The sequence below is a fragment of the Rhinopithecus roxellana genome, chromosome 20 (genome assembly GCF_007565055.1).
Source record: "Rhinopithecus roxellana isolate Shanxi Qingling chromosome 20, ASM756505v1, whole genome shotgun sequence".
NCBI lineage: Eukaryota > Metazoa > Chordata > Mammalia > Primates > Cercopithecidae > Rhinopithecus > Rhinopithecus roxellana.
The window spans coordinates 73,088,262-73,101,709 of NC_044568.1; the positions used below are offsets into that span (position 1 = coordinate 73,088,262).

Here is a 13,448-nt window from a genome sequence, read left to right on the forward strand (position 1 = left end):
TTAACAGGACCTGTGGTGGGGAGCGCTGTCCAGGGTCTGGCTGGGTAGGTGGTACTTGGTGCAGAGCCTTGCATTGCGAAGTGTTGAGAGCCGGGTTGGTCCCATGGACCCTCTGTGAATATCCTGAGAATTTTCCATAAAAACGAACCTGTATATAAACTTTTGTTTGAAATTTCAAGGCAGGCTGTTTGGAACCCACATAGATCTTTTGGGTTATGCAGCATCCCACTACGTAGAGTAGGAAGCTGGGCCCATCCGTGGGACCAGAGGATGCAGAGGTGTGTGGGATAGCTTCAGAGGTCCTGTCCAGTTCTAAAGTTAGGAATGGATACTTTCTCAGAGGCTAAAAGCTGAGGGGACTAGAATAAGTGTGTGCACATTGCTATCTTGGAGATAAACGGCGAGAGTGTGTTTGAAGCCAGCCATTCCCTTTTGCACAGTCATTGTCAGGATGCAGGGCTTTGGTTGGGGCACCTATCTCCTGTCACAGACTGGGCTGGGCCCTCTTGGCTGGCCCAGAGCTGTGTGAGGGGCTGGATAAGCCTTGAGGAGGACAGTGTTTTCCTCCAGAGTGTTTTCAGACCAAACCATTAAACACCTTGCAAACAGAAGTGTAAGCTCGGCAGGAAACCTTTCAGGGCCCAAACCCTACTTTTGCTGAGCGCTCTTGTCTTAAAGCTGTAGACTTAAAAACAGGGGCAAACCTTTCTCTTCCCTCCTCTTAACAGACTTTAGTGCAGCTCCTGGTTTACCCTCTTGCTGTGGGGGATTTGCAGGCTGGAGGCTGGGCTGGCACATTTCCAGAGCAGTTGTCCCTCTGACATGTTTAGGGAATTTGCCCAGGTCTGCCCATGGCCCTTGGGGCACTCCTGGTGGCAGCACTTGTCACTGCTCTAGGGAGCTGGGTTAGTTCATAAAGAAGCACCAGCCTCAGTGCAGAGTGCTCTGAGGGAGAAAGCAGCAGGTGGGTGAGCTGATGCCTGGGAAAATGGAGTAAAGTCCACATGGAAATTAGAGGAACCAACATCGCGTGTCTCTGCCAGAGGAGAGGGCCCCATGCCAGTGTACAAAACAGACCGAATGACTGCAGCTCCAAGGACAGCTGACCTGGTGAGGGCAGCAGAGATGACCAAGCTGGGAAGTCACTAGAAGAACCTTGATGTGCTCTCCCTCTTGCCCTCATTTCTTCATACCCATAGCTGGCACTTGTTCCTGGCTTTCCGTGAGGTGTGTTCCAAGCCCCTGTTCCTTTTCCTATAACTCTCTCCAGTTTCTAATGCTCCATACAATTTGATTACAATTATGTGTCTTTTTAAAAAACTTTAATTTCAATTTTTTTTTGAGACAGGGTCTCGCTCTGTCACCCAGGCTTGAGTGCAATGGCACAATCTCAGCTCACTGGAACCTCTACCTCCTGGGTTCAAGTGATTCTCCTGCCTCAGCGTCCCAAGTAACTGGGATTACAGGTGCCTGCTACCACACCTGGCTAATTTTTTTTTTTTTTTTGAGATGCAATTTTACTCTTGTGCCCAGGCTGGAGTGCAATGGCACGATCTCGGCTCACTGCAACCTCTGCCTCCCGGGTTTGAGCGGTTTTCTTGCCTTAGCCTCCTGAGTAGCTGGGATTACAGGAATGCACCACCACACCCGGCTAATTTTGTATTTTTAGTAGAGATGCGGTTTTTCCATGTTGGTCACGCTGGTCTCAAACTCCCGACCTCAGGTGATCCACCTGTCTCGGCCTCCCAAAGTGCTGGGATTACAGGCTCAGTGAGCCATCGCACATAGCCAATGTGTCTTTCTAAAAAATTTTAATTTCAATTTTTTTTTGAGACACAGTCTTGCTCTGTCACCCAGGCTGGAGTGCAGTGGTGTGATCTCAGCTCACTGCAACCTCCGCCTCCCAGGTTAAAGTGATTCTCCTGCCTCAGCCTCCGAAGTAGCTGGGATTACAGGTGCCTGCCACTATACCCGGCTAATTTTTTTTTTTTTTTTAGATGGAGTTGCACTCTTGTTGCCCAGGCTGGAGTGCAGTGGCACGATCTCAGCTCACTGCAACCTCCACTTCTACCTCTGCCTCCCGGCTTCAAGTGATTATCCTGTCTCAGCCTCCTGAGTAGCTGGGATTACAGGCATGCGCCACCACGCCCAGCTAATTTTGTACTTTTAGTAGAGATGGGGTTTCTCCCTGTTGGTCAGTCTGGTCTGGAACTCCTGACCTCAGGTGATCCGCCTGCCTCAGCCTCCCAAAGTGTTGGGATTACAGGTGTGAGCCACTGCGCCCGGCCTAATTTTTGTATTTTTAGTAGAGACGGGGTTTCACCATGTTGGCCAGGCTGGTCTTGAACTCCTGACCTCAAGTGATCCGCCCACCTGGCCTCCCAGGTTTTGGGATTACAGGCGTGAGCTGCCGCGCCCGGCCAATTATGTGTCTGCCTTTTTTTTTTTTTTTTTTTCTTTTTTGAGGCAGAGTCTCACTCTGTCGCCCAGGCTGGAGTGCAGTGGTGTGATCTCGGCTCACTGCAAGCTCCGCCTCCCGGGTTCACGCCATTCTCCTGACTCAGCCTCCTGAGTAGCTTGGACTACAGGCGCCCGCCACCTCGCCCGGCTAATTTTTTTGTATTTTTAGTAGAGATGGGGTTTCACCGTGTTAGCCAGGATAGTCTTGATCTCCTGACATCGTGATCTGCCCGCCTCGGCCTCCCGAAGTGCTGGGATTACAGGCGTGAGCCACTGTGCCCGGCCTACGTGTCTGTCTTGATGCCACCAAATGAAGCCCCCAACGTGCGGAGCAGCCAAGTTGTTTTCTTCCCTGCTGCACTCCAAGTACCTAAGCCGGTGCTGGGAGCCACAGCACTTGTCATAAGGCCTTACTGTGCTCCTAGGCGGAGCAAGGACAGCTACCTTTGAAACGATAGGACCCTCAGTATTCTGATTCTGTGGTGTCCCAACAGCTACTTTGAGCTGCATCCTAAATAGGACAGAAACAGAAAGGCCTTGGGTGGGGGCAGTGGCTCATGCCTGTAATCTCAGCACTTTGAAAAGCCATGGTGCCCGGGAGTTTGAGACTAGCCTGGACAACATAGTGAGACCCCGTCTCTTAGAAAAAAAAAATACCCGGGCATGGTGGTACATGTCTGTAGTCCCAGCTACCTGGGAGTTTGTCTTGAGCCCGGGAGATCGAGGCTACAGTGAGCGGAGATGGCACCACTGCACTCCAGCCTGAGCAACAGTGAGACCCTGTCTCAGAAGAAAGAAAAAAAAAAATAGGCCGTTTATTTCCAGTGGCCCTCCTTTCTGACCCAGATGGTGACAGCACAGTGCATGGGGCCACCTCTTGCTTGTGCTTTCTTCCCTGTTGCATACAGATGCCAAGATTCTAACTAATGCTCACTCAAGTTGAGTAACTAACCTGGATCCCCTGGACAAATCTCTCCTGGTATGATCTTTAATTCCTTAGAGGCTGGGACATTTCTCAGGGTTTGATATGAGTTTTTCACCCTGCAAAGACCCTGACCAAAGAGAGGTAAGGTTCTGGGAGCCTCTGTCTGCTCTGACATACTTGGTTAGCATACAGTTCTGGAAGAAGCTGAGACTGGTACCCTCCTCTGGGACCTTGGGGCTGTGGTGGTCTCTCAGCACCCATATTGATGTGTCCTGAGAGACGTTGGAGGGGCCGTTTGTACCTTCTGGCCTGGGGCAGCTAGAAGTCTGGCCAAGCCTCCCGGACTTAGCCGGATGTGAGTGTGTTGGCCTGTCCTGCCAACTGGGAGCTGAGAATAGCGGAATAGGGTCAGGGGGTGATGGGAAAAGCACCAGTTGGCTGCTCTCCTGGGTGGTGGGGCAGTGAACAGAGGAAACATGATGGGGGGAGGTGCTGTAGAAGTGGGCAGTTTGGAGAAGAACTTGTGTGTGTTTTGCTTCTATTTTAGAACTGGTGTCACTGTGAGGCTTTACAGGCTGTGTTCCCTGTGCAAGACACAAGGAAGGTGCCGGCTACTTCGAGTGGCCAGGCCTTGGCAAGAGTCGGTGGAGATCCCACCCCTGGTGCCTGGAGCCCCGAGGGATGCGGTGAGGCCAGCTGCAGACAGCTTTGCTCGAGCAGTTGCATCTCCTCTGTGTCATAGAACAAGTGCTATTGGCTCTTATTTAAGGCACAGGGGCTTTGTGGTGAGCGGTGGAGCAGGGTGGGGGCCTTGGTTTCTCCATCAGGGAGTTTTAGAAGCTCCTGGCGAAAACAACTCCTTCCTTGTTTTGTGTGGTTCCCCCAGGGGATGACGTGGGCCGCATCCCCAATGTGGAGCCCGTTCTTGGGGCAGGGCTTCCTAGGAAAGACAGTGTACACAGGGAGGGCAGTGTGTTCCTTGACTTCATTCAGGAAATGCAGCTCTGTGCCTACATGCCCGACACATTTTACAATGTGTAGAGAGCAGAGAATGAAACCCACAAACCACCTCCTCAGGAGTGAGTTCTGGCTGGGGAGACAGCATTAGGCAGCAGGTCAGGGGTTGGAGTGCCAGTGGGCTTGGACTCAGGGATGGCTTCACGGAGAATGTGACACTTGAGTGGAGACCGATGGAGTAAAGGAGCCTTGGTATCTGCAGAGAGTTCATGGGCAGGGGCAAATGCCAGGGCCCTGAGCACAGCTGGACCTGAGTGACTGGGCACCGGAGGTGAGGTCACAGGAACGTAGGTGTTGCAGGCCCATGGCTGGGACTGTCCAGGTGGGAGTGTGGGGAGGGGTAGGCAGAGGGGCCAGTGCTCTGGGTGTCTTGGGCCTGGTGGTGCTGAAAAGGCCTGAATTTTGGACATCCCTGCAGGTGGAGCGGACAGGATTTGCTGATGGTTTAAAGTGGCTTGTGAAAGAAAGAAGGAATCTGGGATGGTGTTGCTATGTGTGGCCTGAGCAAGCTTTGGGACCTGAAAGAACCAAGTTTCCGTTACTGATAGAATGTGGAGTGAGAGGGTTTCCGTGGTAATGAAGTGTTGGGGCTGGCTAGGACGGTTGGCTTGTGGTGATCACTTGGTATCCACATGCACTGGAACTAGGGTGCTGTGGGCATCTGCAGAGTGCAGGGAGGTGGGCACTGTGTGCTTCTCACCACTGGAACACTCTGGGGGGACTTGGCACTCCTTCCCTGCCCTCCTCTCCCCCTGAGACAGCCACTGCTCTGCCTGGACGTGCACTTGTGACTGGGTCTTCATAAGGTGTGCAGGGCAGGCCCATTCACGGGGAGGATGTATTCTGGGTGTTGGGTGTCTGTCAGGGGTCTGGACGGGCAGGGGCCTGAGTTAGAGTGCCTCTAGTACACTGAGTCTCTAGGACAGGGCTACGGCTTCTCTCAAGCCCTGGCAGTCTGGTTGGACTGCAGATTCCAGGACTAGCCAGAAATGTATTTCTTCTTTCTTCTTCTTCTTCTTCTTTTTTTTTTTTTTGAGACAGTCTTGCCTTGTTGCTCAGGTTGGAGTGCAGTGGCACGATCTCAGCTCACTGCAACCTCTGCCTCCTGGGTTCAAGCGATTCTCCTGCCTCAGCCTCTCGAGTAGCTGGGACTACAGGTGTGTGCCACCACGCCTGGCTGATTTTTGTATTTTTAGTAGAGACAGGATTTCACCATGTTGGCCAGGCTGGTCTCGAACTGCTGACCTCATGATCCACCCACCTCGGCCTCCCAAAGTGCTGGGATTACAGGTGTGAGCCACCGCGCCCGGCCCCCATATTTTCTTTTCTTAAACATAATGTGATCTTAAGAGATGCGCTCCTGCCCAGGTCTCCGCCTGCAGTTTCCTCTCAACAGCAGGGGAATCAGCACCATTGAGCAGGGTGTTTTCTGATCTGTGTGCATGGTTGGAAAGTTTGTGTGAAGGGGTAACAGCACCCACTCTCTGCAGCCTGTGCACGTCAGGTGTGGTTCGGCTTCACATCAACAGCTGGCTGGAGGTGAGCTTCTGCCTGCCCCACAAGATCCACTATGCAGCCTCCAGCCTGATCCCCCCAGAGGCCATCGAACGGAGCCTGAAAGCCATCCGGTGAGTGCCCATCCCCACGTGCTCACTCCTTGCCAGGGCCCTTCCCTTTAGCTTCTGCCTGAGATTTTACCACTTAACTTTGTTCCAAAAATTCTCTTTTCTTCTTCCCTCTGCGGAAGCTGGCAGGTGGGGCTCTGCTGTTTATAGACGTTAAAACACATAGTTTTGTATCTAGTTGTGTCCAGAAATGACCAATCCCAGGTTTCCCCTGGGCCCTTCTGGCACCACCTTAGGCCTGGGCAGGGCAGCCTGGATGTGGGGCTGAGTGTCCTGGGGGAAGCTGGAGGGCTGAAGGGACTTCATCTTGATGGTGTTGCCCCCGGTGGGGACCCCAGTCTTTTGCATTTCAGTCAGCACTTGTGGGATCTCAGTTACTTTCTTTTTCTTTGTGTGTGTGTGAGAGAGAGAAAGACGGAGTTTTGCTCTTATCGCCCAGGCTGGAGTGCAGTGGCGCGATCTCAGCTCACCGCTACCTCTACCTCCTGGGTTCAAGCGATTCTCCTGCCTCAGCCTCCCAAGTAGCTGGGATTACAGGCGCCCGCTGCCATGCCCGGCTAATTTTTTTGGTATTTTTAGTAGAGACAGGGTTTCACCATGTTGGCCAGGCTAGTCTCGAACTCCTGACCTCAGGTGATCCGCCCATCTCGGCCTCCCAAAGTATACTTTCTTAATTTAATTGACTTTGTTTTTTCTTTTTTCTTTTTTGAAACGGAGTCTTTGTTCTGAGCTCGAGTGCAGTGGCGCAATCTCCATTCACTGCAGCCTCTGTCTCCTGGGTTCAAGCGATTCTCCTGCCTCAGCCTCCTGAGTAGCTGGGATTATGGGTGCACACCACCACACCTGGCTAATTTTTGTATTTTTGGTAGAGATGGGGTTTCACCATGTTGGCCAGGCTGGTCTTGAACTCCTGACCTCATGATCCACCCACCTCGGCCTGCCAAAGTGCTGGGATTACAGGCATGAGCCACCGTGCCCTGGCAATTTCATTGATTTTCTGCAAGGAAAGAACTGAGCCCAGTCTTCTGGCACCACCCATTCCCAAGTCCCCCAGTTCCTTGAACATTTTTTAATTATAAAAATGTATCTGGGCACATTGTTGAAATTTGGAAATGACAGAAAGCAAAGCGCTGCCTAGTTCCACCCTCCCCAGTTTGTGCTCTTTTCTTTCAATCTTAGCTAAGCATATTTTAACGTACTTCTGTTCTTAGTCTGTGAAGGGGATTTTGCTTTTCTCATATTTGGGACAATTTCCTTAGGAAAGATTCATTCATTTCTTCAATCAACAAATGTTTGCTGGGCGTCTCTGCGGTGGGATATGGAGTCCAGTCTTCAAACCTTCCCCACTTCTGTCATGTGTTTTTTTCTGAGGGTGACATAATCCTTGCAGGTTTTTGTTTTTGTTGTTTTTGAGACAGAGTCTCGCTCTCGCCAGGCTGGAGTGCAATGGCGCAATCTCGGCTCACTGCAACCTCCGCCTCCCAGGCTCAAGCGATTCTACTGCCTCAGCCTCCTGAGTAGCTGGGACCCCAGGTGGGTGCAACCACACCTGGCTAATTTTTGTATTTTTAGTAGAAATGGGGTTTCACCATGTTGGCCAGGTTGGTCTCAAACTCCTGACCTCACGTGACTGCCTGCCTTGGCCTCCCAAAGTGCCACGATTACAGACATGAGCCAATCCTTGGCAGATTTTGTGAAGGCCTCTGAACAGACCACTGCCCTTTTCTCAGATCCCGCTCTTGGCCCTTCTCTCTGCAGTTGAGGGCCGGGAGGCTCCAGCTGCACGTTTGTGTCCCAGGTGCATACCTGGTGCATACCTGGTGCAGGTTCCTGTACTTCGTGTGTTCCGTAACAGGTGATTGTTTTGCAGCCCCTACCACGCCCTGCTGCTGCTCAGTGATGAGAAGTCCTTGCTGGGGGAGCTTCCTATCGACTGCTCCCCTGCCCTAGTTCGGGTGATCAAGACCACATCTGCTGTGAAGAACTTGCAGCAGCTAGCTCAGGATGCGGACCTGGCCTTGCTGCAGGTATAGCTCTGGGGGCCTGAATGGGTGACATGTGGCAGGTGCTGGGGCATCAGGAAAGGCAGGCCATCTGCCACACTACATCCACAGGGGCTCTGTCCAGCTGAGAGCTGTGGCACAGCCCACCATGGGGTGAGGCCAGTCCCTGGGATGGCTGGAGGTTTTGGCATCTGAGTCAGACCATGGCTTTGTGAATGAGCCATGGGACTGACTTGTTCTTCTGTCTCAGAGAGGTAAGACAAGTCTGTGAGAGAAAGGACTGGGGTGCTCCCAATATTGGAGGTCGAGACACCAGAGCTAGTGGGTGGGCAGGGCAGGAGCGGGCAGGGTCGTGGGGCCCTCACAGTGGTGATTAACAAGCATATGGGAACTGAGGGCAGGAAGCTTGGATGCAGGGCCCTCCCATATGCAGAACAAAGACCTAACCTGGTGGCCTTACCCGCTGTGTGTGCACATGTGTTGGCCTGTGCACTCTGTACAAGATGCCCTTTCTTTGCTGAGCCACATGCTCATGGGCCTGTCCATGCAGAGGGCTGCCCTTTCTGATTAGATGGAGGGCCCCTCAGCTGTGTCTGCAGATCTGGTTGGAGTGTGGGTGGAGCGTGGGAGGAAAAGCACAGGGAAGGCTGGGCATGGTGGCTCATGCCTGTCATCCCAGCCCTTCAGGAGGCCAAGGCAGGTGGAGCGCTTGAGCCTAGGACTTTGAGACCAGCCTCAGCAACATGGCAATGCCCCATCTCTACAGAAAATACAGAAAAAAAGAAAGAAAAATAGCTGGGCATGGTGGCATGTACCTGTAGTCCCAGCTACTTGGGGGTATGAGGTGGGAGGATCACTGGGAGGCAGAGGTTGCAGTGAGCTGAGATCGTGCCACTGCTCTCCAGCCTGGGCGACTCTGTTTCCAAAAAAAAAAAAAGCACAGGGAGAAATCAGAAGCAGGGGCTGCTGATGGGGTGGCCAACAGGTCATGGGGTCATCTGTGGCTGCTAGTCATGTGAAGTGGCCCAGAGCCACGGGACCATTGAAGTGTTGCCTAAGGGCGGAGCAGGTGGTGCCTGTGGGTGGCGCCCTCGTCTGGTGGCGGTGTGCACAGCATGGCCACCAGGGGGCAGCAGAGGCTGCCAAGGAACCCAGGCGTGAGGTGGGCCCGCCTGGGTCCCTCTGGCTGAGCTTCCATGCTTTGGACTATGAAACAGGCCTTTGCTTCTTAGCACGTTAGGGGAACTTGTCCGGCAAGGCCTGACTCTCAGGCCACTTTTCCCCAAAAGCAGCCTTTTTGGATTCTGTCTTTGAGAGTAAGTCTTTCCCGCCTCTGTATCTCAGGGACCCTTTATCCTCTGTGAGACCTTTTACCAGATTGTGCCCTTGTATTTCTTTTTTCTTTTGAGACAGGTTCTTGCTCTGTCTCCCAGGCTGGCATGCAGTGGTGCCATCATGGTTCACCCAGGCTCAAGCGTCCTTCCAAGCAGCTGAGACTACAGGTGTGCGCCTGGCTCATTTTTTTTTTTTTTTTTTTTTGGTAGAGATGGGGTCTCCCTAGGTTGCCCTGGCTGGCATCAAACTCCTGGGCTCAAGTGATCATAACACCTTGGCCTCCTAAAGTGCTGGGATTAATAGGCATGAGGCACCATGCCCAGCTGTGCCTTTGGACTTCGTGGGCTGGACAGGACCCAGTAAAGACCATGTGCTGCCCACCTTCATAGCATCCAGAAGACACAGAATTTTAAAAGAACTCATTGCTCCATACAACCCTGCAGAGTGAGGGAGTCAGTGACCCCCCATGTCCTGATGAGCACCGGCCACGTGGTAAATGCGTGTGGCTGTTCACAGGGCCTGTGTTGAGCTTTTGAAAGAAGCTGGGCCTGGCTTCCCTGAGGCTGTCTGGCAGGAGTTTGTGCTGGACACTGTGCCTCTCATCCTTGCTGTCAGAGTCTCCTTGGACAAAGCTTTGATGTCTTCTTCTGAGGTTGTCTGGCAGGAGTTTGTGTGGACACTGTGCCTCTCACCCTTGCTGTCAGTCTCCTTGGACAAAGCTTTGGTCTCCCTTTGATGTCCCCTTCACTTCCCTGCCATGGCCTTGACTGGGGAGAGGGAAGGCTGTCATTGTTTTCCTCTGTAACCCTTCCCTGCTCTCTCTGCTGCAGGTCAGCAGAGTTTTGCTGCTGGTGTGGCAGTGCAGAAGCCCCTGGGGCCCATCCCTGATGGGTCACTCTGTTTCCTGGAGATAGTCCCCTGGGGAGCATCTGCCTTAGGTGTGAATGTCACCAGGTAGTTTAAAGTCCCTTATGTGGCTGGGTGCAGTGGCTCATGCATATAATCCCAGCACTTTGGGAGGATGAGGCAGGAGGACTGCCTAAACCCAGGAGGTCACGACCAGCCTGGACAACATAGGAAGACCCTGTCTTTACAGAAAATTAAATAATTAGCTGGGCATGGTGGTGTGTGCCTGTGGTCCCAGCTACTCAGGAGGCTGAGGTGGGAGGATCACTTGAGCCCTGGCGTTCGAGGCTGCAGTGAGTTGTGATTGCACACACTCCAGTCTGGGCAAAAGAGCAAGACCCAGTCCCAAAAAATACAAGACAGGACAGGACAGGACAGGACAGGACAAGACAAGACAAAAAATATATAAAATAAAATACAATAAAAAAATAAAAAAATAAAAATAAATAAAATAAAATTCATGTTTACATCAATCCAGAGAGAATCTACAAGTAAATTTTGGGTTTGTCATGATAAAATTAATGTTATAAGACTTCAAACACTACACAAATTATAGACACAAAAAGTTCCCACAGTCCCATATCCCACAGGTAACCTAGATCCCTCCAGGTTTTTTATGTCTGTGTGTGTCTGTGTGTGTGTGTATACAAACATTTTATTTTGTATTATGAAAATTAGGATCGTGCTGTACATTCGTTGTGATTGGCTGAATAACAGCCCCCACAGACATACATATCCTAATCCCCAAAATCTATGAATGTGAACTCATGTGGCACTTTGGAGATGTTACTAAGTTAAAGATCTTGAGATGAGAAGATCATCCTGTTAAGCCCTAAATGTAGTCACCAAGGCCCTCATCAGAGGGAGGCAGAGGAAGCTCTGACTAAAAAGAGGCAGCGACATGACCACAGAGGCAGAGTGGAGTGATGTGGCCGCAAGCCAAGAGACACTGGCAGTTGAAGAGGCAGGACGAATTCTCTCTGGAGCTTCCAGAGGGAGCCTGGTCCTGCTGGCACCTTATGCTGGCCCTGAAGTACTGATTTTGGACTTTTGATTTCCAGAATGGACAGCAACTTGGAGAGGCTGCTGCAGGGAGAGGCAGGAGGTGGAGACCACTATGCTGAGCAGAGCTGGGGGAAAGTGGGTGTGTCTTTTTGAGAGAGCACATGCCAGTGGCATGTGGGGTGAGGGAACAGGGCATGCTGTTGATGGAACTGAAACCTGCCATGCTGGGGTTGGCGGTGCCATTGGAGGCACCACTCGCACAATCTCGGCTCACAGCAACCCCCACCTTCCAGGTTCAAGCAGTCCTCCTGTCTCAGCCTCCGAGTAGCTGGGACTACAGGCATGTGCCGCAGTGCACGGCTAATTAAATAAAAATTTTTGGTAGAGATGAGGGTCTCACTATATCGCCCAGGCTGGTCTTGAACTCTGAGGTTCAGGTGATCCTCCTGCCTTGCCCTCCCAAAATGCTAGGACTACAGGCATGAGCCACTGTACTCAGTCTGGAGGCCCTGTTTTCTGAGCTGAGGTGTAAGCGTCCTTAGCAGCAGGCAGCACTGTGTCCAGGCAGGGGTGACTCACCCCCGCAGAGGCCTACTGGCCAAGAGGATGGAGTGGTGTCTTGAGGTGATGCAGAGGCAGAAGTGCAAGTGCTTAGGATTGCACACACCTTTTCATGAAGTGCTGTGGAGCTGTGCTCAGACCTCAGGCCTGAACTTTCCTTTGGAAGGGGTTTTGGGTGTGTTTGTGTTTTCCTGCTGTTCAAGGGTCCACAAGAGCAAAGCTGGGAGGGGGTCTCTGTGGAAGACAAGGCACATGGGGCAGACCTGGGGCCTTTGGGTATGTAGGGGTGGCACGCTGAGTGACTCCACACCCATCATTGGGGCAAGGCTGTGCTGGAGTTTTACGGGGTACGAGAGGGCTGTGCCCTGCCAGTACATCCAGCTAAGACCCCTGCCCAGCTGGGCCAACCCTGTGTTCCCATCACCCCAGACATTCCCATGCTTCTGGCCTGAGACCACCATTCTTCAGTGGGAGTCAAGACAGTACAGGATGGGAAAACAGTGGCACCAAACAGCACAGGGAGCAGAGATAAAAAGGCCATTGTGGCCAGGTACAGTGGCTCATGCCTGTAATCCAACACTTTGGGAGGCTGAGGCGGGTGGATCACGAGGTCAGGAAATCGAGACCAACCTGGCCAACATGGTGAAACCCTGTCTTTACTAAAAATACAAAAATTAGCCGGGCATGGTGGCAGGTGCCTGTAATCCCAGCTACTCGGGAGGCTGAGGCAGGAGAATCGCTTGAACCTGGGAGGCAGAGGTTGCAGTGAGCTGAGATTGCACCACTGCACTCTAGCCTGGATGACAGAGCAAGACTGTCTCAAAAAAAAAAAAAAAAAAGCCATTGCTCACAGAAAGTACTGTGTGCTGTGTGCTGGCTGTGCCGCACATCCTAGTGAGAGGTTGGGAAGGTGCTGTTCCACATTAGGGAGGAAGTCTTGGGCCATAGCTGCCAGGTGTGTTCTGCACGAGCCTGGGACCAGCTTCTCCGGGCTGGTAGGCCATGGCCACCCATGCTGGGAGCTTCTGACAGCTTCCAGTGGGCCAGCCTCAGGCATGGCCCTTGCAGCTTCCCCTCTTCCTGCAGGTTTTCCAGCTTGCAGCTCATCTGGTGTACTGGGGCAAGGCCATCATCATCTACCCGCTGTGTGAGAACAACGTCTACATGCTGTCTCCCAATGCCAGCGCATGTCTGTGAGTGCTGCTGGCTGCCAGAGCCTGGAGCCCTGAGTGGGAAGGGGTGAGGCCGGCAGGGCCCTCCAGATGCTGTTCTCTGTGTTGGCCAGGCACCAAAGGCTGTGGAAGCCCCAAGGCGAGGCTCTCACTTCAGCCTAACTCCTGGCCACCAGTGTGCCCAGGTCCCAATTCTGGTCTGGCTCTGTGCTGTGTGACTCTCCTGTATCCCCCTTATGCCGGGCCCCCTCCTCCAGGCTGGCTCTCCTAATCCACCTTGAGGGATCAGAGGTGAGATGCAGGGTGAACTGTGCCCATGGTTCCTGCTGCTGCTCAAGGGGAAGTGCCCAGGCTCTGTGCACCTGGAGGCCTGCCTGGCGTCATACCGTTCTGCCCTCATTGCACCATCCTGGCCCACCTGCCACACTTTGCTTCTCTG

The 13,448-nt window shown here is 52.7% G+C and overlaps 1 protein-coding gene across 7 annotated transcripts in view; it reads left to right on the top strand.

The window, feature by feature from the left end:
• Nucleotides 1-13,448, top strand: part of NPRL3 (NPR3 like, GATOR1 complex subunit) — a 61,990-nt gene that overhangs the window by 35,475 nt on the left and 13,067 nt on the right. For all 7 annotated transcript variants that reach the window (XR_004055384.1, XR_004055383.1, XR_004055385.1 and 4 more), the window contains exons 7-9: nucleotides 5,893-6,030; nucleotides 7,898-8,054; nucleotides 12,924-13,030. Coding sequence is in view for 2 of the 7 variants with exons in the window: in XM_030924692.1 (XP_030780552.1) it covers nucleotides 5,893-6,030; nucleotides 7,898-8,054; nucleotides 12,924-13,030 (402 nt within the window). In the remaining 5 variants the exon portion in view is untranslated. The remainder of the gene's footprint in view (nucleotides 1-5,892; nucleotides 6,031-7,897; nucleotides 8,055-12,923; nucleotides 13,031-13,448) is intronic.